The sequence below is a fragment of the Cuculus canorus genome, chromosome 1, assembly GCF_017976375.1.
Source record: "Cuculus canorus isolate bCucCan1 chromosome 1, bCucCan1.pri, whole genome shotgun sequence".
Classification (NCBI taxonomy): Eukaryota; Metazoa; Chordata; class Aves; order Cuculiformes; family Cuculidae; genus Cuculus; species Cuculus canorus.
Window position 1 is genome coordinate 135,462,469 of NC_071401.1, and position 27,097 is coordinate 135,489,565.

General features: G+C 39.2%; 1 protein-coding gene across 1 annotated transcript in view; it reads left to right on the forward strand.

Annotated features, from left to right (window-relative positions):
- The window catches only part of ITPR2 (inositol 1,4,5-trisphosphate receptor type 2), a 265,394-nt gene that overhangs the window by 99,577 nt on the left and 138,720 nt on the right, over positions 1–27,097 (forward strand). Inside the window, exons 22-31 of the mRNA XM_054072496.1 lie at positions 4,947–5,140; positions 7,920–8,052; positions 10,155–10,212; positions 11,685–11,850; positions 13,802–13,975; positions 18,425–18,514; positions 18,665–18,790; positions 19,807–19,929; positions 21,446–21,646; positions 25,893–26,144. Coding sequence (XP_053928471.1) covers positions 4,947–5,140; positions 7,920–8,052; positions 10,155–10,212; positions 11,685–11,850; positions 13,802–13,975; positions 18,425–18,514; positions 18,665–18,790; positions 19,807–19,929; positions 21,446–21,646; positions 25,893–26,144 — 1,517 coding nt within the window. The remainder of the gene's footprint in view (positions 1–4,946; positions 5,141–7,919; positions 8,053–10,154; positions 10,213–11,684; positions 11,851–13,801; positions 13,976–18,424; positions 18,515–18,664; positions 18,791–19,806; positions 19,930–21,445; positions 21,647–25,892; positions 26,145–27,097) is intronic.

Here is a 27,097-nt window from a genome sequence, read left to right on the forward strand (position 1 = left end):
AGAATTAGGAAGAGGAAGGGAAAATTGGAAAAATGGAAGAAGATTCGCAGAGGTTCTTTTCCTCTCTTGGTCAGTCACAACTCTGAGCACTTTTGTAGTGTTTTGCTGATGAGAGAAGTGGTTGGCTGCACATGCTACCACCTTAGAACATTGCAATGACTGTTCTTTCCCTGCCACACCTTTGAGTCATATATATGTTAATAACTTGACCTCAAAGAAGACAACAAATGCTGGAGGTCAGCAGGTTAAGGGTGGCAGTACCATATGAAGTCATAGCTCAGGCTTCTTTTCACTTATCTCTGGCAAAGCACACTGAAAAGGAATCAAGGTTCAAATCTACTTGCTGCCTCTTCTGTTTAAGTTTAGCTGTTCTGTTTAGCTGAGGCAGTAATTTAATTTTTCCTTGGGCACTGGTATTCAGGAAACACTTTGTAGCTGTAACTAAGATCAGAGCTCCGTTATTTTAGTCACTGTGTGCATGTGTACTGAGAACATAAATCGCTTTTATTGAGCCTGTGTATTTTGTCTTGCATTGTTGCAGGCTTAGCTGACATGTTGTCAGTCACTTTTTAAGCTGCAGTAACCTTTCGCCATGCCTTACCTCAGAGACTTATACCCTTTCCTGCTGAGATAACTGTATTAAAACCAAGAGAACACAAAAGCATGGCAATAAGAAACAACTCACTAGCAAGACTGCTGCTGGCCCCTGGTGTTTGTGAGTGACAGTTTTAAATTTATGCTTAATATGGTCTAGTCTTCCAAATCTGGACAGATGACACTGAGCAATGTGAGTGCTGCTTACTGGGGGATCTTTTGGAAGAGAATCTAATGCCTACTCTTTATGTACATGAATGATTCTCATGGCTTCTTTTGAAGAATAAAGCAGTTCCTCCCAGTGTTAAGACCCAATCAGCTGCTCCATTGCCATGCATGAATGTGCTGGTTGTCTGCTGCTTGCTCCCACGAGGTTGTTATATTTCATCAGCACCCTATAAAACATAGTTGTCAAAATATCTTTCCTGAAAAGAATGATGAATTGCTCCAGTTGCCATATTATTTTCACTGTGGGAACATTCACCCTGAGCCTGCTCTGAGTTAATTAAAAATAATAGTCAGGATCATACACTTAGTTAAAAAGTTTTCCAGGGTAGATTTACCCATGACACCTTGTCTCAATGCTGTTATTGACAGAAATACTGCAGTACTGGGTCACTACCCACTTCAGCTGTAAATACTAAACTGGATTAAGTGACTTGTCTCTCACTAAAATATTTTCCTATGAATTAATGAAATACAATTTGAAAATGGCAATGATGATAAGTACCACCTTAATCTTCCTTTGGTTTTCTGCCTCTAACTATTTAGATCAGCAACATGAAGGTCAGTAGTCAAGGGATGTTGTGGACAGAGGGTTTATCCTTGTTACAGATTCTCTTGGGAAGTGGCTTCATAGCTACTGCTCGCTGATTTGTACCAACTTTTACTGCTAGTGTTCTGTAGATAAGGGGAAAGGACAGCAATCACGTAATTTCATTTTGTTTCCTGGATGCTTTTGTAGGCTCCATCATCACATTAGCTAAGAGTCTCCCAGTTTTCATTATATCAGGCCTCTTACTGTTTTAGAGGTGTAGAAGGCATTCTCCTCATTTATGGAGGTGATCCTGAAATGCAGAAAGTGACTAATTCCTTGGTCACAGAAGTTGTTGAATGCCACCCCCTGCAGTGCCTGTTCAGCATTCCAGTGCTGAACAAATAAACAGGATATATACCAAGGCAAAATCCTAGCTTACTTTCTCCAAGAACATGAGTTCCACCCAAGTTGCTAAGCAGAGAGCAGTGATTACTCTCTACCCTGCAGTGGGAGGGAGACAGGGCCTTTGTGAGAATGAGTAAATGCAATGGTTGGGGTTTAGGACTATGCTAGTGGCAGAATCGGTGTCTTTACCCATCATGTGTGTTACCTGTAATTTTCTTCAATCAGTGACATTTATCTGACTCCTTGTCCAAGAGACACTATAACTTTTGTTAACTTTGCACTGAAGTCCTGCAGAGTGGGCAGGAACTTATTAAGGTAAAGTGGAATTCTTTTGCCTCATTTGGGACAAACTGAACACTTATCTAGTTTTATAGAAGAATATCTTCTGGGCTTGTCTTAGAATTATGTGGTTTAATTATCAGCTGGTAAACACATTGACCCAAGTTGTTTTCTCAGGAATTCCTGAGCTTTCCAAATAGCAGTGCCTTCATTTATATTCTCCTCTGTACAACAGTGGTGAAAGGGATTTTGAAATCTCTCTAAGCAAGAGGACGATGACTTCTCAACTGAGATTTAGAGCAGGGGTATTACAGGCCCCGAAGCAGCAGCACAGCCTATAGGTGATCTTATTTTCAAATGGGATTTTCAGTCAGCACAATGGATAGGATGCTGTGAATGAGATTGCTTATTTAATGGTTTGAAGATGAAGAAGATGCAAAAAATCCAGTTTAACTGAACTATTTTAAGGGTTAAAAGTCCTCCACTTAGTAATCTAGCTTTACACAGATTTAATGAATGATGATCAGTGCAAATAAATGTTTAGCACACATTTAGGAGGTAGGGAGTGGGAGAGAGAGATACTTATGTACTATGTTATTCTCCAGCTGTTTTATTTGATTTGAAAGGAAAATGCACCATTTTCTTATTGCAGCAAGAAGGATATTTGGGATCATTTTATTTGGTTTATGCTAGTATAAGCAGTTAGGAGAACTTTCTGTGCCTGCCTAGTATGATTATTTAGCCCTTAGGTTGACTTCTAGCTTTTTTTCCTAACATTATGCAAAGTCAGAAATACATTTGGTTTCCATCCCCATCTTTGTAGAGCCTTGAAGTATTGTTTTCGAAATACCAATTCAGACTGATTGCACACCAGACCAGACTGGGACCTAAAATGTAACACTGATCTGCCTCATTTACTTTGAAAAAGCAAATTCTTTGTGTGTTTGCCTTTAAAGTCAGAGCTAAAGGCATCTTCTCTCCCTGCGTGCAGTACTTGAGTTCTGTAGGTTCAAGAAAGAAGGGCATAACAGTAGGATGTTGGTAACAAAATAAAATATAGCTTTGGCTTTTTACAGCAGATTGTCTGGGAAGAGGATCTCTTCAGTATAAGTAAAACTTGTCAGTTCATGATGATGAAAGTGTACTAAAAGACATACAAGAACTATTCAGGCCTACCTCAGTAAAGCTTCATTTCCCTCATTCTTTTCTTTGCCTTTGGTGTGGCCTAGGTCTTGGCATTTTTTCTGCAAAGAGATCTTACCACTTCACTTTCCTTCCTCCATTCACTCAGAGCTATGCTTTGCAAGAAAAGAAACTTTCATGTAGGTAGGTAGCATGATATGCTCATTCTTTCCTCTCTGTACGTTTAGAAGATAGTCATTGATTCACTGAGATGCTTTTCATATCAAAATTCACTATAAAGGCAGACTAGTATAATCCATGGGAACAGGTTATTTCTTGGTAGATTTTACTAACTGATATCAGTGATAGGTACCACTGAAACTAAACTGGACTAAAGTCTTTTGCCACATGAGCATAAAATTAATTTTTTTCTCAGTTATACCTTATGAAGTACACTGTGGTTACAGATACCAGTTTAACCTTCAGGACAGCATTCGAGCCCTAACCTTAGAATAGAATCCTAGAATAGTTTGGGTTGGAAGGGACCTTAAAGATCATCCAGTTCCAAACCCCTGCCATGGGCAGGGACACCTTTCAGTAGATCAGGCTGCCCAAGGCCCCATCCAGTGGGGCCTTGAACACCTCCAGGAATGGGGCATCCACAGCTTCCCTGGGCAACCTGTGCCAGTGCTTCACCCCTGTCATAGTGAAGAAATTCCTCCTTATGTCTAGTCTAAATCTTCCCCTCTCCAGTTCATACCCATTGCCCCTAGTCCTATCACTACAAGCCTTTGTAAACGGTTCCTCCTCAGCTTTCCTGTAGCCCCCTCAGGTACTGGAAGATTGCTATGAGATCTCAGAGCCTTCTCTTCTCCAGGCCGAACAACCTCAACTCTCTCAGCGTGTCCTCATATGGGAGGTGCTCCAGCCCTCTGATCATCCTTGTAGCCCTCCTCTGGACCCGTTCCAACAGCTCCATATCCTTCTTATGTTGAGGATTCTCCTGGAACTTTGGCTACTTGTCAGTTGGCTTTGCTTTGTGGCCTGTCATTTGGACCTCATGCAGAGATTGATCAGACTTGCACAGACTCATATCTTTTCTGTCTTTTAGTGTGACACCTAAGGTACTTAGATAGTCTCCTTCCAGCTTTTGCAGTACTAAAACCAACCTTACTGTCAAGCGTGCATATTATGTCCACTTGCTATAGAGAAGATGTCAGTGGGGTTAGGCGTCTGAAATAAACTCCTCCCAACGTCTACAAAGCCAGGTCATAAGCTGCAGCAATGGTAGATATGAAGGAAATACCAAAAACTATTTTCTAGTAATAAACATACTCCAGTACTGGAATCACCTGCCATGGGATGCTATATAACATGGGGTATGCAATGATTAAATATTCTTAAAAACAGGTTGAACAAACTTTTTGCAGAAGTGGTCTTGGATGTGGATAATGTGCCTTCAGAAAAAGAAAGAGATTACATGGACTACAAAGATTCCTTCTTCTCTACTTTTTATGATTTCTTGAGCATATTAACAGAGGTTAATGCTTTGTGGAAAGTTTTTGGCATCTTTTCCATCTGTTGACCTGTCAGAAAAAAATCTCCTGAAAAATCAGGAAAAATTGTCCCCAAAATTGTCCCCAAACAATTCGGTAACTGAAAATTTATTTTTCAACATGCCAGTTAAGACTGTAAAGGGTTTTGGTGACATGGGTTTATGTGCGATATATAGCTTAGCAAGTAAGATTTATTGATGGCAAATACATATGTGTTTGTGTTTAATGCATAGGGAACAATGTTATGAGGACCATCCATGGCGTAGGAGAGATGATGACCCAAATGGTGCTGAGCAGAGGATCTATATTTCCCCTCAGTGCTCCTGAAATACAGCCAAACATTCACCCAAGCAAGCAAGCCAGCGCCTCAGAGAGTGAAGATGTGATCGTAATGGACACCAAATTGAAAATCATTGAGATTTTGCAGGTAACAATGATTGATAGAACATTACATAGCAGTCACTTATCAGTAATTTACTTATTCACATAGTGGCAAGTTCTGTTACTCACATTCTTACTAGTCACTGGGTTGTTCATTCTGAAAATAACATTTTGATATGAGGAAGAGTACTTGTCTTTATGAACAATTGTATGGTTGTGATCCTCACTCTATTACACCTGCTTCACTTCTGAAGGAACTACATGCTGTAGAAACCCTGTCACTCTAACTGTGAAAAGGCAGAACTTGTCCTTTAATCTGCCTCAGTAATGTTTTCAGAAGACTGTGTGTCAGTTTCCAATCTCATTAACACTCATTTTACTCTGAGGTAGATTATTTCATTTTAGTATTTGACTTTTCGTTGACAGTAGTTTGGCAAAGGGCAGAATTTGGACCTAGACCTACTGAAGTCGTGCAAAGCTATGGATTTTTGAAGCCCATTTCAGATTCCCGCTGTTAGATTGAGAATAGTCTGTGGGCTGCTATGATTTTCTCCCAGTTGAACCTATAAGCTAAATAACACTAGCATACCTCCTGAGATATAATTTTCATTTGTGCTATTAGTGAGGTGGCATACATTTCTTCTGTATATCTACCCCCAGTTTTTGCAAAACTTTGGCATTGAAGAAACGTTTTAGTGTTTTTTGCAAATTCTGTGGATCTGTTGGTACCTTTGCCACTTTTAAAGGACTGCATTTGTTCTGACTGCTTATAAACAATCTAGATTACCTTAATTAATTATCATTTGAATTGCAGAAGGGGGAAAGACAGAGTTCTATCAAGTTACATCTCCTAAATTATACCATTCATGTGTATTACTTCTCCTTTTCATTGTTTTTTTGACTAAGATTCTGTCTTAGTGACTTAGTGACTGTCTTATTGACTCTATACTGTCTTGCTGTACTGGTTGATGCCTAGGAGGATGATTCTAGGACATCAGCCTTGTCCTGTCTGTTTCCCATCTGCTCACAGGCAACAGAATCACATTTTTTCTCATCCTTCCATTTTTCCAGCACATCCAGTGCAAGAACACCAGGGATTGGAGAGCATTTAATCTTGATTTCTTACTTAACCCAGGGCTTGTTAGTTATGATTTAGTCACATGGTCAGATTACTGCAGATTAGCAAATTGTCCTGTGTTGGGTGTATCAGAGTAAATGTGCGTACATATGCTCTTAGTTCACAAGAAATACAAAATAATTCAGTTTTTTTTAATATGCAATTAAGGAGGATTAATTTAAATCACATTATCTTTCATTACTGTGCCATTACCCTTAAAGGCGAGTAAGAATATTTTAGATTTATTGCATTATCATGCATAGCTGGTAGAATAGTGATTAAAACTATTCTGATCTAAGAAATATTTTGGTTTATAATAATTTAATTCTCAACATATCCTTTTATTACTTTAAGTAAGGGCATTTTTTACTGAAGCATTTCCATTTCACCATCAGCCAGCATTAAACAGATGGCCTGATAGACTTTGTTGCCTATGTGTGGACTTGGGAAATTTTTATTTTTAAAAATCTTGCTCATACAGTCGTGGGTAATTTGAATGAAAATAAACCTGCCCTTTTTCTTCCTTTTTTGTTTCTTAAACTGACATCTTATTTGCTTTTAGATAGTATAGTCCTAGTCAAATTCTATTAGAGTATTCTGGGCCTGGGCAGCTTGTCTGTCTTCAGTTAGAGATCAAAGAAACAGATTGCCACAATTTGCTACATCATCACCCCTCGCCTGAGTCTGGGTAACTTAACATATGTGCTTTCATCCCCATGGACTGTAAAATATGTTAAATTATCTCAAACGTCTTTTGTTGTATGCTTGCATTTACTGTGGTCATGGAGCGTATTTGTGGGAAACATTGAAACACAGCTTATGGGCAGTCAGTTGTCAGAATCATAGAATGGTTTGGGGTCGAAGGGACCTTCAAAGCTCATCTGATCCAACTCTCAAGTGTTGGATGTATATGTCTCAGTCCTTAAATTGGTACTAATGTCTCCAGACAAGTGATTTTCCTCACTAGTCCAATATAAAAGCAGCACTTCCAGCTTTGAATGAGAAACTGTCCTGTATGAGTTTCTGATTCCACAGCTAAGGAACACCAACCCTTAGAAGAAAGCCGAGCATTGAGTGAGAGGGATCTCTGCTACCATTACATCCAAAGCCAAACTTTTTTTTTTTTTTTTTTTTCCTGCATGCTGGCAACACTACTAGGAGTTCATGAAGAACATGCTGTTTGCTCCTCACATCCTCAGTGGATCACTATCAATATAAAAAAGACAACACCAGGCTTGTGATTCACTTCATGGGAGCCTGGAGTTTCTGAAGCATTGCTGCTCTTGGCTGTTAGGCATGTGAAAGCTGCTTTGAGCCTGGTGTCTTTACTCTCAACCCCATTCCACTTATCATCTTCATGGGGCATTAGAAGTACAGCTGAAATATGAAATAATTCAGCATGAGTTTGAATATACTGATCTGGCTTACAGGAAGCGAGGACAAGGCAGTGTGCTGGAGCCTCTGGACAAATCCAGTCTCCTTCTTAGGATTCAGCAGTTGGTAGGGTAGAGTTCTGTATGTCCTAGGATGATTGGAGGGAAGAAAGAAATCACAGAAAACTGAACAATGTAATGGTTTCTTTTTTTTTTGTAGTGTACATATGTACTTAAAATAAATATATATATCTGTACATTCCACCACAGAAAAATCCTAACTCATGGTACCAAATGGCAGAGGAAAGGTCTTATTTTAAACTTTTCCCTTGTAGTTCATTCTCAGTGTTAGACTGGACTATAGAATATCCTACATGCTGTCTATCTATAAGAGGGAGTTTGGGGAAAACAATGAAAACATTGATAGCTCTGCAACATCGCCGCCTGACACACACGGGATTGCCTCAGGTAAATGTCACTTTTGTATTGCAATGTAAATTAATTTTGTATAGATTACTGCAACCAGTGAACTCAAATACACTGGAAAGATGTATGCTGCTTAAAGCTGAAAAGGTTATAGGAGAATCAAAATCCTAAGGAATCACATAAAAATATGGTTTTTGCTGGACAGTCCTCCTCTAACAAAAATATGATTCCTTTTTTCCTGTGATGACAATTTATTGTTTTATTTGTACTCTTCCCAAAATGCCATATGATGACAAATGAAGTGGCAGACAGATCATGAAAATATAGTTGGAGTTGCATGAGGATGGATTTAAGTGAGGTGAATGTCGTATAGAAGTGGCATGGCTTTCCAGGATGCTTTTTTGTGTTCAGAAAAGGCCGATTCTTGTCTCTGTGACCACCTGCAAGTAGGAGAGAGTTGCTTTAACTGGAGGTGCTGCACAGCAGAGGGGTGTCTACGTCTAAAGTACTAAAATCTTAAGTAATAAGGCTTATTAAACTATTGAAAAGCAAAATGACGATGTGGTGAATAATTTAGTTTATGATAAATATTCTGAAGTTCATGTGACTCATTTAGCTGCCTTGTGGGGGTTGGCTCATTAACAAAATTTTAAGTTCCATATTGTCTGTCATTGGTGGGTCATCAGTGGTGATTTCATAGAATCATAGAATCACTAGGTTGGAAAGGATCTACTGGATTACTGAGTACAACCATTCCTATCAATCCCTAAACCATGCCCCTCTTGTCCTGTCCCCTGTCACTTGGAGGAAGAGGCCAGCTCCCTCCTCTCCACAACCTCCTTTCAGGTATTTGTAGAGAGCAATAAGGTCTCCCCTCGGCCTCCTCTTCTCCAGCCTAAACAACCTTCTTATGGTGAGGGGCCTAGAACTGTACTCAAGGTGCAGTCTTACCAGTGCTGAGTACAGAGGGTGAATAACCTCCCTGGACCTGCTGGTCACACCGTGTCTGATACAAGCCAAGATGGCATTGGCCTTCTTGGCCATCTGGGCACACTGCTGGCTCACGTTCAGTTAGCTGTCAACCAACACCCCCAGGTCCTTCTCCTCTAGGCAGCTTTCTAGCCACTCTTCCCCTAGTCTGTAGCACTGCATAGGGTTGCTGTACAACAACCAAGTGCAAGACCAGGCATTTGGCCTTGTTAAACCTCATGCCATTTGCCTCAGCCCAGCGGTCCAGCCTGTTCAGATCCCTTTGCAGAGCGTCCCTACCCTCCAGCAGATCCACACTTCCACCCAGCTTCTGCAAATTTGCTAAGGGTGCACTCACTGCCTTCATGCAGGTCATTGATAAAGACATTGAATAGGGCTGGACCCAGTACCGAGCCCTGGGGAACCCCACTCGTAACTGGCCTCTAGCTGGAGTTAACTCCATTTACCACCACTCTCTGGGCCCGGCCATCCAACCAGTTTTCAAGCCAGGAGAGTGTGTGCCTGTCCAGGCCAGAGGCTGACAGTTTCTGAAGCAGAATGCTGTGAGAAACTGTGTCAAAGGCTTTACTGAAGTCCAAGAAGACTACATCCACAGCCTTTCCCCCATCCAGTAGTCGAGTGATTTTGTCATAGAAGGCGATCAGGTTAGTCTGGCAAGACCTGCCTTTCATGAACCAGTGTTGACTGGGCCTGATCACCCGGTTCTCTTGCATGTGCTTCATGATAGCACTCAAGGTTACCTGTTCCATGACTTTCCCCGGCACTGAGGTCAGACTGACAGGCCTGTAGTTCCCCAGATCCTCCCTGCAACCCTTCTTGTAGATGGGCACAACATCAGCCAGCCTCCAGTCCGGTGGAACTTCTCCAGTCAGCCAGGACCGCTGGAAGATGTTGGAAAGGGCACCATGTAGGTGTAGTTCATTACTACAATTTGGCTCTTCCTTGGTAACAGTAATACATAATTTAACTTTGCCCCGTGTCCCGTTTCTTCCCCGCTGCTCTTGCAGACAGTGAATTTTTCCTAGTTGAAGAATATGCAGATAGACCTCCACTTGATAATACCTTCTTGAAAGAGAAATAGAGTTCCATTTTGCTGTGAAGATTTAATGCTAATCATTGGCATTTTTTTATATTTTGCTTTGATTGTTTTCCAGCAATTGTTCCTGACATAGATGAAATCGCAGCTCAGGCTGAAACCATGTTTGCTGGCAGGTATGTGCTTTGACATTTTATCTGTCTATATTCATCTCTTTGTTCGCACTGATATTTCTCATGGTCAGTCTCTGTTTATTTTGTGTGTATTTTCATACCCCTTTCTCTTCCTTTGGCTACTTCTGTGTAATAACATAAACAGAAAAGTGCCCCAAAGACCTGGATTTCCAAGCAGACAGCACTGTTGGTATGGACGGTCATGTGGCTGGAAATGCCCACTGTCTTAATTGTAAGAGAGTTGGTAGAAAGTTTTTGCCCTGTTCTTAGAGGTAGCTGGAGAATGGGGTACAGGTGAACTGGGCTAAAACACAGTAATTATTTATTCCTCTTACAATTCCTCACATGGGTGCTTTTAAAGGTATACCTTATGGCTATAGTCTCAAATTTCTTGGATGAGTAGGTTACTGTGAACCCTCAGTATTTCTTGTAGATTACATGACCTGTTGTCATTGCACCTTGTCTTTGAACTTACTTAGAAAGTTATGCCAACAATAATCTTTTTCATATGACTCCTGAAATCAACTGTGGACCACTTGCCATGATCTTCTGGACCACCAGAGGCCTGTAGATCACAAGTTATGCCTGTGGAGTTTGAGAAGTGGTTTCAGCTATGCTGTGAACAAAAAGAAAAGAGTATAGAAAATATCCACACTGGAGAGTTATTACCATTATCACTATATTGGTTTAATTATAATTATACCAGTAAATATGAAGTCCATTTAGACAAGGCCGTAGACTTTAAAGTTTTTCTTGGAGCTTGGGAGAAGGATCTGCAATATAGGCATTCTGATTTTTCCTCCCTCGGTCCCTTATGCGTTCTCAATCTTTACCAGTGAGATCAGTGCCTCCGGTCCTCTCCCTGAACTCCCATAATGTAAAACAACACATGGCCCTTGGCATCTGCATCTTTAAAATGACCAGAGAGACTGAATGGTTTCTTGGAAACGTTATTTCTGCTTTGGTATGTTAAGTGTAAATCTGCTTTCTGCTGTTCCACATTATAAATATGATTACAGAAATATGACACTTTTGGCAATTCTTACTATTTTTGAGCTTATTTTTTTCTTAAATGAAATTTTGATAGCAGCTGAAAAGGGAAGGAGTGAAAAGGAAAGGGCCATCTGATGAAATGCTGTTCACTTCAATTAATTTGGATTAGGGATGAGCCTGACATAACTTATCCAAGACATAAATGAATGTTTTTGTAATATGGATTTTAATCACAATATTTGACACATTTCATACATACTTTCTTTCTGTACTGTCCATTCTGCTATAAGATTCCTGCAGCAGCATGTAACTCTGGGACTGAAGTACTTATAAAGTGTGTTAGGGTGGTTTACAGTTTACATCCTGCAGCATATTGGATTTAAGAGTTCTATCAAATGAAGATTGTGTGTATTGGCATATTCATGTCAAAAGCTTTTATTTTTTTCTTACTTATTTAGTCCTTTTTGCTGTTTCTGTTGCAGAAAGGAGAAGAATGCAGTTCAGCTCGATGATGAAGGTGGCAGAACTTTTTTACGGGTCCTCATTCACCTCATCATGCATGACTACCCTCCGTTGCTCTCAGGTGCTCTGCATCTGCTATTTAAGCACTTCAGTCAGAGAGCAGAAGTTTTGCAAGCATTTAAACAGGTACGGATTGTGTAGCGTTATTCCAGGAAACTGACTGTAGGGAAGGTCTTTTCGAAGACTGCTTTGCTTACCTAAATTACTGTTTGTGTCATGACAGTGTTCTTTACTTATAGGTCTAAATTGAGCAGAGATTTCTATTTTTTTTTTAAATTAGAGTTGGACATATGTGCTAGTGTATTTTATAGTTGTACATCCAAAAATAGTTATTTCTGGCATTGTGTTCATTACTGACTATGTAGGTTTGTGGTGACAGCTAGGACACACGTATCTTGCAGCAAGGCACGATGTAGTGTTCCCTCAGAGACAGAGTTGTTAATTCATGTTCTGCAAGCAGTGTACTGGTGTCAGCAGTAAAACTTTCCTGTCTTTAGAGCTACTTAGGCTGGTTGTAAAGCTCTCTTGTTATTCATGTGGTGTTTCTAGTTCTAATTCAGGTGTCTTTGCATTGTGCTCCACTGCGTGATGCAGATATGCTGAAGTAACAGGAAGGGAGTAAGCGAGCCAAACCCATTTTCAGCTTTTATTCTTTCTGCTTGATAACAGTGCATGTGCTGGCTCCATGTGTCAGTGGATTAGGATGGGGAGATCTGATGTCATGGGGCTGGGTGACAGACATATCTCTGTTACGTAACCCTATATAGCATATGTTGATAAGACCATCTGATGCTTATTTCAGGAGTTATAGCGTGTTGTCTCATCGTTATGTAAGATGTGGTGGTTACTCTTGTTTAAAAACAGATGAATGATAAAGACCTGGAAAGCTTTTGTTTAATGTTTTTGCAGTGTGGCGTAATGGCCTCTCACCAGATTGTTACAGTTAGGCCAGGCTGGTTGGTTGCATAAATAGCTGTTACTCCCAGGTAAGCAAAGGCTGAGCTTTCGTAAAGGAAGAAAAAGGCTAACTGACAAGTAAACAAGAAAGACTGTAGAGGACAGGGAATATGAATGCCTGTGGATGAGCAATCTTCCAAAGTTCTGTAAAATAACAAGATTTTGTTAAGCTAAGAGAGAAGATAATGAAAACTTTATATTCAAAATAGTGAATTGCCTGCAAGTAGTGATTTTTTTCAAAGAATGTCCTTATCAATGTTCTTGTCAGCCACAGAACCGTAATCTTTTACATAAGTGTAATTTCTTAACAGACATTATTGATTTACTGTAAAGTTTTAGGGTTTTTGTGTATTGTCTCCATTAATAAACTTGGGAGACCCAAGAGCATTACAATGAAAGGAAATGTGTATATTATGCTAAATCAAGAACTACAAATAACAGTGGAAAAACCCCAGATACTTTTGAGCAGTAGGAAAAATAGAGAAATAAGCGAGATTAATCTTAGTAAAAGTGACCACTCAGATGGTGGGAAATGACATGAACCTGAAAGACAGTTCATTAGCTCTATTCAAACAAGTTTTTCTAAGCTGGCCTAAAAGCGTTGAAAATATTTTTCAGTATTAGATTATGGTCATGTAGGTGTTCACTAAAGTTACTGGCCATTCTGACTTTTCTTTGGATGACCTGATTCCTTATCATATAATCTTTTTTTAAAATCATTATTTATTTATTTATTGTGCAATACTGTGCTGATGGGCTAAGCTATTTCTGACTGTATTGTTTTAATACCATGAAAATCATAATCATTGCATCAGGGCTAACTCTGCACGGAACTCAAAGGCTTGTAAATATGTGCTTGTACTGAAAATGTTTCATCGTGTATTAAAAAAGGCAATAGAGTGTTGTGAATGTTGTAACTATCATGTTTTGGGCAACCACAGTCTCTGGCTCTTAAAGGTTTCTGAGGAATGGGGGCTAAAAAGTGTGTGTGTACCATGTTTCAGTTTCATTGGGAAAATTGCATAAAGCACCTGAGAAGAATGGAAACTGTCAAGCAAATTACCCAGGCGTAAGTGCTGGTGCTACTGCTTAATGGCTTTACAATTTTCTGTATTTCCAGGTTCAGTTGCTGGTGTCTAATCAAGATGTTGATAACTACAAGCAAATCAAAGCTGATCTTGATCAGCTGCGTCTGACTGTAGAAAAATCGGAATTGTGGGTTGAGAAGAGCAGCAATTATGAGAGTGGAGAGGGGTGCGACAATCAAACCAAAGGGGGAGAAGAGCCCATAGAGGTAGATTTAAAGCCTTTGCTGCTAGAATTGTTTCAATATTGATAGGTAGTTTAATGAACATCTGCAAATTTGGGGTCTGGTTAATAAATTTTTTTTTTTTTTTTTGACTCTTGCCACTCCACACTCTTAAGATTGTGATTTGAGAAACTTTGGAATTTGAATCTGGAACCATGAAGACCTGATTGTTTTTTTTTAAATTTAAATTTTTAATTTTCTTTTTTCAGTAAAAGTTGAAGTCTTTATGTCATCACTCTGCAGTATGAGTCTTCAAGAAAATGGAAAATGTTACGAGAGTTGGTGTGGTTGACATTTGTGGCAGATAAAGCAGGCTTTCCCACCAATATTTACTCCCAGTTTTCCATTGTCATCAAAGGAAGTAGGGAGAGCTGAAGAACTGTGGTCTTTGCCACAGAACTTTTCTTATTCTTTTCTGCAGTAGAGTCTCCCCTAATGGAAAGAAAATAGGCAAGGAAGCCACCAAGGGAAGCTTAGCATGAAGCCAAGTGGAGATTGTGAAGCCAATTGAGGAAACGTTAGAGCCATTAAGAAGACAGGATTTTGCAGACTTCTTTGAGATACACTTGGCCTTTGATATTGGAAAGCAGATTTTAGGTGGCTTCGTTCAGGGGAAAATCCAGCACTTTTAAGGGAGAATCCTGATTTCTTGGAACAGTGTAGGTCCTACTCTTTCTCTGATATAGTTCAGCTGAATTTAATGGTGTCAGAACTGGGGAGGAATCTGGACTTTATGAGCTTAACTGTGTGGGATTTTCTACTTTCTTTCCTCAAACATTGCTCTAGTAGGAAAGAAAATGTTACTTTGTGTATTTTAATGAGTGGAAGAGGTAATGAAGAAATGGGATACAGAATTGCAGCAGGATACTTATGAGTTTTTTTAGCTATAATACATTTTAAAAGTGTATAAGATCCTTTTTATTCCTATGGATAGTCCTGATAGCAAAGAAACTCTAGGAAGAGGAGACCAAACAATGTATTAGAAGCAGAAGTGTCTCTAAGCAGGATATTTTCTGTATTTTTTTCCCCATGACACATCTATGCGTCTGTATGGATTAGTAGTTCTTCAGCAGATGCACAATGTTATCTCTGGCCGATCTGAGAGGATATTGTGTCAGAACAGTAATATGTAATCTGCACAACTGGTTAGATCATCTGATGGTAATTCCATGAGAGAAGTGCCAGGTCACAATACCTCAGAATCTTGTCCATTATTTTATCCCTGTTAGATTTCTCATTAACAGTCAGGAAGTGCTTTTACCTGGCAAAACTACTTTGCATAGTGTATACTCTCTTTGAGCGCTTAGGTCAGATGTAAGAGGTGAGGTGCTGGTCATCATTTACAATGTGTGAAACACGTGGCTAACTCCAAGCAGATAAGCATCCCTGTGAGTTCCCATGCTTTCTTGGTATTTAGTACTAAGCTGGATTAACCTCTAGGTCTTCAGGGAATATGTTTCATTTGCCTGTGCTTAATTTTTCCCAAACGATATTTAAGTTTACGCAAGGTCTTAAATTACATTCCAGAACAGCCTTAGGTTAAGCCCAAGTTTCTGTTCTCACTGAAGCACATTTCAAGATTGGCATAAGGTTTTTAAAAATATGAAATACGTCTTTTTTGCTCTTAGGCTTCTGAGTCTTTTTGGGTAATTGTTTACACTTTTCTGTCATATCTTGGGGAGAGGCTAGAGTCTTTTTCTTTTTTTTCTTTTTTTCCTTTTCTTTTTCCTTTTTTCCTTTTTTCTTTTTTCTTTTTTTCCTTTTTTTTTTTCTTTTTTTTTCAATCATATGATTCCAGAAATGGCATTTGTAGAAAAAAAGGCCATGCTCTTCTAAATAAAGTATCCAGACTTCTCCACAGGAAAAGCAACAAATCTTACGTCCTTGCAGGATCATCATGATAGGAACTGGAGATCAGAATTATAGGAAAGGGTGCTTGAAGTTAGATCAGACCATACAGGATTAAGAAGAAATGCTGAAATTGATCTTGTGTAACTGAGCTTTGCTTAAGAAGGGAAGAGCACATAAAGTCTATTTACTTGGTTATTTCTAGGAAGGGTGTTAATGAGTCTGTTTAGATACCATGGACTATGGAAAGTGTGGTCTTTATTGTCCTTTCATTGGCAGATGCACTGGTGGTGTAGCACCAGAAACACAAATCTGAGGAGGAGAAATAGACAGTCTCAGTGAATGGACTCTCAGGTGAAGGTAGAATACAATGCAGTGGCATTTACAGAGTATCTTGTCTTTGTCATCTGCTAAGAAAGTTCCCGGAGGTTTCAAGTGGTATAAAATTTCAGCACCCTTAAGGACCTGGTGTTCCCTTGCTCTCTTCCTTTTGTGGTCTGTGGTAATTTGCTTTGGTTGTGGGAATATTTAAATAAACATCTCCTGAAACTTCATATATAGGCTGAGATCATGAACAGAAACTTCTGAAAGTGTCCTTCACTCCCCTGGTGGGTAAATACAGCCTGTGGGGGGCAAAACTGTGCCACCATGATGCTGACTGGTGCCTTGCACAATTGTCTTGCTGAGATGAGCGAGACTATTTCAGCAGTGGGGAACTGCTCAGATTGAATCCTGGAGGCTGTCAAGAAAAGATCCTAAGACTGATGCAGATTGATATCCTGTGGATTTTCTGAATAGAGGAAGTAGTCATCTTTAGAAAATATGATTTCCTAAACGTGGGGAGAGAAACTTCGACAAGAACCTTTCTCAGTGTGATCTCTATGACTCCCTGTCCCCTATGGAAAAGCATGACAGAAAATGTCTATCATGGGGTGTAATGAAACAAGATATGCAACTGAATGTCTCTGATATCCCAGTGGTATGATTATCTCTTGATAACTACATCCTTGGTATTCTCTTATGGGTTCAATAAACAGGTTTTTATTTTGTTAAGAGAAAGGATACATTCAGCAGTTTAATGCTGATCAGGAACTCCAGATAAGACTTATAGTTCCCATGGATTATAAAACTACTTTGATTGAGGAAGAATGCAGATAAAAGTAACAGGTAAATTAATCTTGGTTAACTCACAGTCCCAGAACAGAGGAAGGTGGTTAATTATAGCAAAGAGCCTGAAATATCTTCCAAAGTATTGATGCAAACGGCTAGAGAAAAGGCAGCTTGCATACTAACAAGCCTAAACAAATAAAAATCCACTGTTATTGCATAGATCAACATGACCATACTGAACAGTGGTGCTGACACTGTTATAAACAGCTTCCATGGCCAAGTGATGCAGCTGTTCTTGTCCCACTGGAAATTAAGACCAGATGGGATTTATAGAACTCCTAATCTTCACCATCAGCTAAGAAAGTTCAGACAGACATTTCAAGAGGTATAAACAGTCAGACTGGGGTGCACGTGTGTTTTAGCATAATTCTCTAAAACAGTGGGCAGTTTGAGGACATGATGAAACTTAGAAGCGCACCTGTTTGGTTCTTTTTTATGTTGTTACATTGGCTTACATCCTTGTGGTTATGGTGCGAGGTGGTCTCAAGATCTGCTACAGTTTTTCTGCAAGATTAATAATTTCAGCATTCAAAGTCTAAACTTTCAGTTATTTCTGTCTCCAGATAATAAAGGCTGACCATAGCTGGCAGCATTAAAAAACCCCAACAAACAACAAAACCCACTGCCAATAATGTAAGTGCCAGTATTTGTGTAGATGTTCTTCCATGTTTTGCTTGAGACATGGATGGAAAGGTGTTGGCAATCACTTGCTGACTCGATTTCTCTTCTTTGTCATACCCTGCTGGGGCTTTCTAAGAGCCAAAGCCCAGAGCATACAGCGTCATGTCGGGATGGATGTTGCAGTTTAACAGAAAGTTCTCATTTGTTTTTAAATCCTTTCCTGCATCATCCAGAGATAAGCATGGAAGTGTCCTCTTCATGGGCAGAACATTTCTAATTTCCACATCCTACTTGTTCTTGTACTGCTGATAGCCTCATTCTACTTATCTCGACTACAGAGGTCATCTTCAGCTTGTGCTCCAGACTTTATATGTTCACGTACACAGACTTTGTAATCTTTCCAGGAGTATTAGAGATTTTTTGGAACAAGTGGTGGCTATTGAAATACCCCTGTGGTCCCTGTTCTCATAATATCTAAATTCCTTGGGATGTCTAGTCTGTGATTTAGGGATGTATTTTTTTTTAGGAGGATCAGAAGCATGAAGACATAGAGTAATTGCCTCAAATCGTGTTGGAAATCTGAAACAAGGGAAGGACTTGAATGTGAATCTTTAAACACACTGGACAATAGCCAGTGGATGGTTACTGAAGAGTCTTTTTCTTTATAGTTTGTGTTATATCTGTTCCCTATGAGCTGCTGTAATGCTGCTGCTTCACTTGCTGTTATTACATATAATTAGTTCATGTTGAGGAAATTGCAATAGATCTCTACTTGTTGTATGTTCTTTGTTACAGGAGCCAATTATTTTGAGTCCAATACAGGATGGGACCAAAAAACCCCAGATAGACAGCAATAAAAGCAATAACTACAATATTGTTAAAGAGGTTGGTATATCTGCTGGAAACTTGTTTGACATAGTTGCTTGACAAGTAGAGTTAGTAATTATTTTGAAAGAATGTATTTTTGTTTGGTTTTGTCTGACATGACTTTTTTTGCTTGCTTGCCTGCTTATTTATTTGTTTATTTATTCATAGATTTTGATTCGACTCAGCAAACTTTGTGTTCAGAATAAAAAATGTCGGAATCAACAGCAGCGATTGCTGAAAAATATGGGCGCCCACTTGGTGGTCTTGGACCTTCTCCAGATACCCTATGAAAAGGTTATTCTCATCATTTTAGTCATAAAGAACATGAACTCGGTGAAAGGAAAGACCTGAAGAGGCCCAAGAATCATTGTGAATATTTTTTTAACTGAATTCCTTCAACTATGCTACAAGCATGAAATGATGATACATTTTCTACCTTAAGAATAATGAGTTTGGGCCTAAGTTTACATATGGATGCTTTCACAGACCAGGTTTCATTAAGAACTTAATGTTTACTGTTTCATATACCTGGATGTCACTGTGCTATCATCCCATTCCTGAAATAGGCAAACCTTAGATGTGCGGAAGATAATATGATTTTGTGCTGATTCAGTGGCATTGAGCATACAAATGAATGATCTAGATATCCTTTTGAAGAATACATTTTCCTAGATCTTATAGGAAGCATTGAGAGGAGATAAACCCTCTTTTGGGCTGCATTTTCCTGAATGTTATACGCTAATGTTCTGGTATAGACACTGGGTTCAGCTTTCTTCTGTAAAATAGTTAGTGCTTGTTCATATAGGTGGTTCATCACATTATAGAATATTATATAAGAGGAATATAAAACGGAGATGACATGTATTTGTGTGGGAATATGTGGGCGAACATATATATGTGTGTGTGTGGTATACAAAGACATGCACGTATACATCTGTTTCGATATGTAACTATATAAAACCCAAAGCTTTTCAAAAGCCCAAAGTCAAGGTAGGCTAGAGAGCATTTTTTGAAAATCAAGCAACTTAGCAATTTTTTTAAAACTAGGAAATCATAACCATGCAAGAGGAAGACTTACTTTGAGTTTGTGCCCCTGTGACTCCCTATGGTCAAGTCAAGTCTCAGAGTAAGGTATAGCCACTAATGAACTCTGGAGAAAACTGGATCACTTGCTTTTGCCAGAGGGATAATTCCTGCCCTATAAAAGGCCCAGCAAATTTTTTTTTGCTCCTGGTTGAGTTCACGTTGTACAGTTTCAAGAAGTGTGTTTAGGTATGCTCAGCTCATTAGTTTGTCTTTTCTGTCTACAGAGCGATGAGAAGATGAATGAAGTTATGAATCTGGCCCACACTTTCCTTCAGAATTTCTGTCGAGGAAATCCTCAGAATCAAGTTCTCCTCCACAAAAATCTCAACTTGTTCTTAACTCCAGGGGTGAGCATTTCATTTTAAGTAGAATGTTATAATTGGAAGTTAATTTGAACTTGCTGAAAAATGACAGTGCTAAATAAATAATTTTATTAAATTGTGCCCTTTCTGCCTTCTCTTCTCTCTTCTGTCTTTTCTCCCTTATCGTTGCTCCTCATGTAGTTGTTTTAAATGTTGCCATTTTAAAAGTGGAAAACAACATTACCTGTAGGGTTTATTGGAAGTGTCTATGTGTCACTTCCTCACATTGTGTTTTGCTTGACTCCGGTCTTAATCATCCTAACAGATGGACTATAAGTCAAGGTAGAAGGTGCTGTCATGAAGCTTGTGTGACAGCAGAAAATCAGACCTATGCATTTTTGTTGATGATGCTTCCATTTGATTCAACTGACCTAAAATTTGATCTGTTATTATATCATTGGCTTTACATTAAATCTCTTTGTTTAATTAAAACTGAAGTATGTATGTCTGTGTGTTTACAGGTATAGTCATATAGAATGACACCTTGCTCTGTGCCAGAACTATTGAGCAAAACATACCTTTATTAGAAGAAGTGTGAGGTTTAGACCCTTGCCCTGTGTACATTACTCTAGGAAACATTTGTTCTGTTATTTTTCATTCATGCTTTTTTTTTTTTTTTTTTGGTGAAGTTAATGAAGGGCACTGAGCTGACCACAGGGAGGTCTTAATTTGGCTTCCATGTATGAAGCCTGCTTGCACTAGCTTTTCTGTTCTTTTGAATGTGGTCTTCTGATCATCTCAGTTGCTGTGTTCACATTGTCGATCAAAATTGGTGTGGATTACTTTCAGATGACAGTAAACAGAATGGTATACTCTAGGAGCGCACCTGACCCTCCCGAGTCTTTAGTCCAAGGGACCAAACTAGAGCAAGTTTGAAGCAAAAGTCCCCAGAATAGATAAAGTCTGGATGCTGTGTCCTCAGCAGCACCCCTTTCTTGCTACAGGTCTGCTCCTCTTGTACCATCTCACTCACTGATTAGAAACATAGCCTTAGGCTCCTTCTGTAGTTAACGTGAAAAGAGATGTTCTCTCAGAGAGTGATCAGACTGCATGTGCAGTGATCTGCCAGCTGGAAATGCCTAACTCTGTGAACCACAGAGGGAGCCAGAGGTAGCTAATCATCTTATTTGTTTGCCTCAATGCAATGTTTGATGGTGGGTGGGACGAATGTGGTCTCAGTTCTCTTGCATACCAAACTCCCTTTAGCGTGCTCTAGCAGTGCATTGTGAGTATGTGTGTGTTCTCATCTTCCACGTGGGCACAGATTTTGTTAACGTTCACTTTAGGACCATTTTATACTCCTAGGGAAGTGTACAGAAATCCTTTCATAAGCGAAAGCTAGTCCCTAAGGTCACTGCTTAATCACTGTACTGGTGCGTATTGGACTTTTCCAGTTTCCCTTAACCCATGTGTCTTTCGCTAATCTAGAGTCCCGTGAATCTTCCAGTCTCAAAGTAAATCTGCTCTTATTACAAGTCTGGTTTGATTTTAATCTGTTTAGCTCCTGGAAGCCGAAACCATGCGGCACATCTTCATGAATAATTACCTTCTGTGTAATGAAATTAGTGAAAGAGTGGTGCAGCACTTTGTGCACTGTATTGAGACCCATGGCCGTCATGTGGAGTATCTACGTTTCCTGCAGACCATTGTGAAAGCCGATGGCAAATACGTGAAAAAATGCCAGGACATGGTAATGACAGAGGTAAGTGAAGGGTTCATATGTTAGTCACCCACGTAATGTCTTTTTAACACACCAGTATTTTGAAGTTACTTTTTCTGCTCTTAATACCTATGGGATATAATGGCATCATCGCTTTAGAATTTCAAATGGTATCACAAATAATGAATATTTTAGCAGACATTTTGGGGAGTTTAATCTAATTTTGTAAGGCCATCTGTATAACTACTAGGAAGAAAACATGAGTGTTAGCATGGTGATAGAGATGTCTATTTGTAGATGATGTAGCACGGAAATCTCAGAGTTACATAAATTTACACTTTTTCTGTACTGTAATTTAGGATTCCACTTATGCACCAAACTTTCCACGTTGTGGCATGGTTTTGCCATATAAGAGGTTCTTACCTCTATGGATTTGTGTCAGTGTTGTTGTAGACCACTTTTTTTAGCGTGTAACCATGTAACAGTGCTGCTATTCTAGCTTTAACTTGCTAAATTCAGAATCTGACCTGATAAATTCCACGCAGTGGTTTGTGGACAAATCTTTGTGCCAATAAAGTTACCAGGAAAATACCTAATCGACTTCTCTGCAATTAGGATTTGATATACGGTGTGCATGATAAACGAAGTCTTCAACTTGCAGACACTCATGCATTTAACTATAATTATATTAACAGTTCAATGAGATTAATAAGTGGGTGAAGTTGGGTATGGTGAAAAGTCCAGGCAGGATCATTTTTCTTTACTTTAGAAAGTGGAGGTTTTTTTGGGGGTTGGGTTTTTTTAAGAGATATCTTCACAAAGAGAACAGGCAAGCTGTAGTTGTGGTATGAACAACACTAAAACCTGCTAAAATTTTGTTTCCTGGGAACAAAGAGGGAAAACTTCTAATTAAGAAAATAAAGCTTCAGCCTACATGGATAACCTTTAATAATGGAATCCACCTCAACCTTTTCAATTTGACTGAAGTACTTTAACATGCAATATCAATTACAAGCCTTTGATTTACATAATTCAAACAGTTCTTGTGCCTTTCTGCTTGTAGCTCTTTCCCCTTGCACCACAGCTTCTTGTAGGTTTTTACTTTCTCATCAAACAAAATTTTTAGATTTTTCTCTATTTAAATACATTTTGTTACTGACCTTAAATAGCACAAAGATAAATTGTCATATTACATTTTCAAGCTGACTGCATGATGAAGTGAAATTGAACTCGTATGTGACATTTACATCATGAGTCCTCCAGGAATTTGCAGGGGGGAGGGAGCACACCTGTTTTGATGAAAGAGGGTAAGATGATGTTGTTTTAAAAAAACGGAAGACATAAGCTAAGCAGTTACGATTTGTTAGAAAAGTAAGCTAATAGTGAAATTTGAATGGTGCTTGAATGACAATCCAATATAAAGGGAGCCAAATGGTTGGAACTTGCCATGAAGCGAGGAGAGTGTCTCAGTAGACAACTGATCTCTACTTTGTGAACTTAAGCAATTGGTGTAACTTTTTCTGTGCCTCCAGATGGGGCATATAAACAGTTTATCACATGACTTAAGCAATTGGTGTAACTTTTTCTGTGCCTCCAGATGGGGCATATAAACAGTTTATCACATGACAAGATAGAGTATGAGTGTGCAGCATGGCTCAGCTACTCTTCTGTTTTCTTTTACCCACGCAAAGTATATTGTAACTTATTCCTGTTTACTGGGAGTAAGGGATAAACTGATCATATTTACATGTTTTAGAAAGTGCATACAGATGAAAGAGCACCATAAAATACATTGAACTTTCACAGTCTGGCTTACTTAGTTGTTCTCATATCCTTAGTCTGCAGAGTCTCATATCTTAGTCTATAGAGTGCTAGTAGTGATGTTTACTGATTTGAAAGGTTTCTTAGGGCACTTTTTCTCATTACAAGCACGCTTTGAGTTTCCTGGAACAACAGTGGCTATCAGTGCAAACATTATTATGAAAGGGAAAGCAGAATTTACTTTTGAACCAGATCAATGTGGCAATGGGCTTTTCTGTTACCTGTTCTGGAGTGATACATTACAGAGCATCAACAGCTGCTCCAGTACTGACCAACCTTCAATATACTTGCACAGAGGTCTTAACTCATTGAAAATTCACTTTACTGGAAGAAAATGCTGCTGGTTTTGTTTTCTTTTTTTGATCCCCTTCCCCCCAGCGCCCATTGCTGAGCTCATGATGATCTGTGAAAAGTTTGTCTGGCTAACTCCTGATACTTCTCTTACTTTTCTGTTTATAGTAACATAATTTTCTTGGCTTGGGTCAATATTTGGATGCCCTTCACAAATAACATTTAAAAGTGGATAAGTTGGGTTGAGGGGATGACATCTTCTGTCCTCACATTTATAATTACCTTGTCTCCCTTAGCTGCTCTTGTACCAACAACGTAGTCTGGTTTGGTTTGTGGTTCCTCACAATCAGTATGTAGCAAGCATGCCACGTTTCACAGCTTCGCTATCTCCTGGTATTTCTTCCTCATTCTTCAGCAATACGTATGTTAAATAGTGAGGGATCAGTTTGGTTTGCCATGATATCTGGCAGTACTGATACAGATTAGGTCTGGATTTGACATAAGTTTGTAATTCTGGGTAAACCTGGAAAAAGTCTTCTTCCCTCTCCTTTATGCAAAACGTACAGAAATGCAAAATAACTATGCGAATGTAGTAAACAAGCTAATAGAAAGTGACAGAGCATGTACCTTCCCAGAGGGCTCGGTGTGGATTTTTTTATTATTTTGGGTGTGGAATGTCCTAAAACATAGTATTCTAGACATCAGTATTTTCCAATATTTTGAATACTCCTACTTTCTCTATTTTCTTTTTGCCATGGGGTGCAATGAAGTTAATGATGTTTTGGTCCTTATACTGTCTCTTTCCTCCCTCCCAGGGATTTGTCCATTTAAAAATTTTTTTTCTGTCCCTTGGATTCTCCAGAAAATATCTGTTTTGAAAAGTCAGGAGTAGAAACATTTTAAAAATCCAAAGATAAATGAGAAATGGGAATTGCAGGGAAGACTGAATTCGCAATTCACTTCCTCAAATTGCAAAGTGAAAATAAGCGGGAAATGGGGAAAACACAACCAGAAAAGTTGTAAATTCAAAATTTGAAATACTGAAACCCTGGAAAATGTCATGAAAAGTTTCTTGACTTTTCACACTTTTCAGTTCTTCTGGGAGACTAATTTTCATTGCTGCTTTTGACGCTTTCCCATTTCTCAACGCTCCACCAGACTTTATTTCTGCCCTTGAGTTCAGTAAGCTAGGATTTCATGTCACGTATAGACTTGGCTATGTCAACTGCCTTTTTCACAAAATATGTACAGCTGTTGTGCTGCCAGGGTATATTCTGTACTAGGAAGGGTTTGTGGGAGCTTATTTTCACCTGCATTGAGAGTGCTTTATGCTTAAAAGGTGAGTAAGTGATGGAGAGGAGGGAGAACTACTGTCCTGTCCCAGCTTTGCTTGAGCTCACAGAGCAGCGCTGGCAGTAGGTATGTTTAAGTGCATGGGGGATTCAAAACTGGGTTAGAGCAAAACTTTTCTGTGAGATTTGCTGAGATGAGGCTGGCAGCATCCATCTCCGCTCTGGATCCTCTGGAGTTGACCAATGCACTTGTAGGAAAATCAAATATTTATCGCTTACACCAGCCTTCTGTTAAATGGAAGTGCTGGCATGACACTGACAATGTCAAGACTCACCTGCCAAATTTGCATGGGTTGAAAAGAATCACCCTTTGTATCTGATGCTGAGCAGGGATACAGAAGAGCTTGGTTACATTGCGGGTGAGCTACAGGCTTTTTGTATGAGGTAGCACAGAAGAATTAATCTCTCTGCCCCTCAAGTCCCTATCTATAAAACAGGGATAATAACGCATCCTGGCCTCACAAAGGAGATGAGGGTAATTAATTCACTTCATACAAACATTGAGATGGTAGGAATAATAAGGATGGCATACTGTCTTAGGTAAACACAGAGCTACATAGACATTAAACTTGAAATTCACCTTGCATTACCTCGCTCCTTGGTGAGTTATTCCAGATTTGCACTTATGTAGATAAGAGTAGAAGTTTGCGTTGGATATTGTTTTGACATGTGCATTTGGATAAGCCACAGCAGACATTTTGTTTTCTTTTTTATAGGAGCACTTTCAATATCTAGACAGTCTTTGCATACTTAACGGTAGAACAAAATAATTAGGAAAGTCACTGCAGTGCAGGGTACTTAAATCTTTGTGGTATCTTTTTCAGCTTATAAATGGCGGTGAAGATGTGTTGATATTCTACAATGACAGAGCATCATTTCCAATCCTACTCCAAATGATGTGTTCAGAGAGAGATCGAGCAGATGAGAGCGGACCCTTAGCGTATCACATCACTCTAGTAGAATTGCTAGCAGCTTGTACAGAAGGAAAGAATGTGTACACAGAGATCAAGTGCAATTCACTCCTACCGCTGGATGATATAGTGAGGGTAGTGACCCATGATGACTGCATACCTGAGGTAAGATTCACCAAATGAGGAAGCAAACTTATCATTTTTAGAAACTCAGAAAATGTTTTGGTGTTAATAATGTCGCGACAAGTTGAATATTTGCAAAGAAACCAGGTAGGAAACAGGCGGTGGTTGTTAAGGTAAATAAATGAAAAAGGATAAGCCAGTATTTTCTTAAACAGAAAAATCATTGTCTCTTATGCTGCACTCTGATTGTCAGCTTTTTGGGGCAGACACCTTGTTTTGTTTTTCTGGGTTTGTCCAGCCACTATCAGAGTTTCACGCTCTGATAACTTCTGGCTGTAGCTACTAAGACTCAGCTGAGTGCTTTGTCAAGCCAATGTTTTGCTGCTGCCTGAATTTGTTGGAAATGATGGGTAACACTCTGGCCACGCTGAAGTCAGTGGGACTTTTGCTTGAAATCTCATTTTATTAAATTCAGTTGCAGTCCAGCAAATGTTTTTATTCACTGCATATTGAGGCCTGATTCTGCAGCTACTACTAGTCATGCTTCAGTGGGACTGTGATACCTCACGCTGATCAGAAGGGGAGTGTTTGTTTGCCCGATATGATCAAAGAAATCTTTTCACAGCCTTTGCAAGGAGCTTGCTCTGGCCCCTTGTTATTGGTCAGACAGATTTCTGCAGGCTATTCGGTGAACAAACATGGCTCATATCAACAGAACTGGCACCTGCAAGAGTAAAGACTCCCTCCATGCCATGAAAAGGTCCCCTTAAGATCAGCTGATTCTTTTCTTAAAGGGAAAAAACATTTGCTTTGCTCAGAAGTTCCTCCTAACATTAATTTCAAAAGATGCTAATTACAGAAAACCCAAACAAATGAAACCTAAAAGTCTGACAGGAATTTTCTCCTGACTGCATTAAACATGTGCAACTACCTTCTCTCCTTTGAATGTGACAAGAAATTTTCAGTGTATATACATATGTTTATATTAAATATAT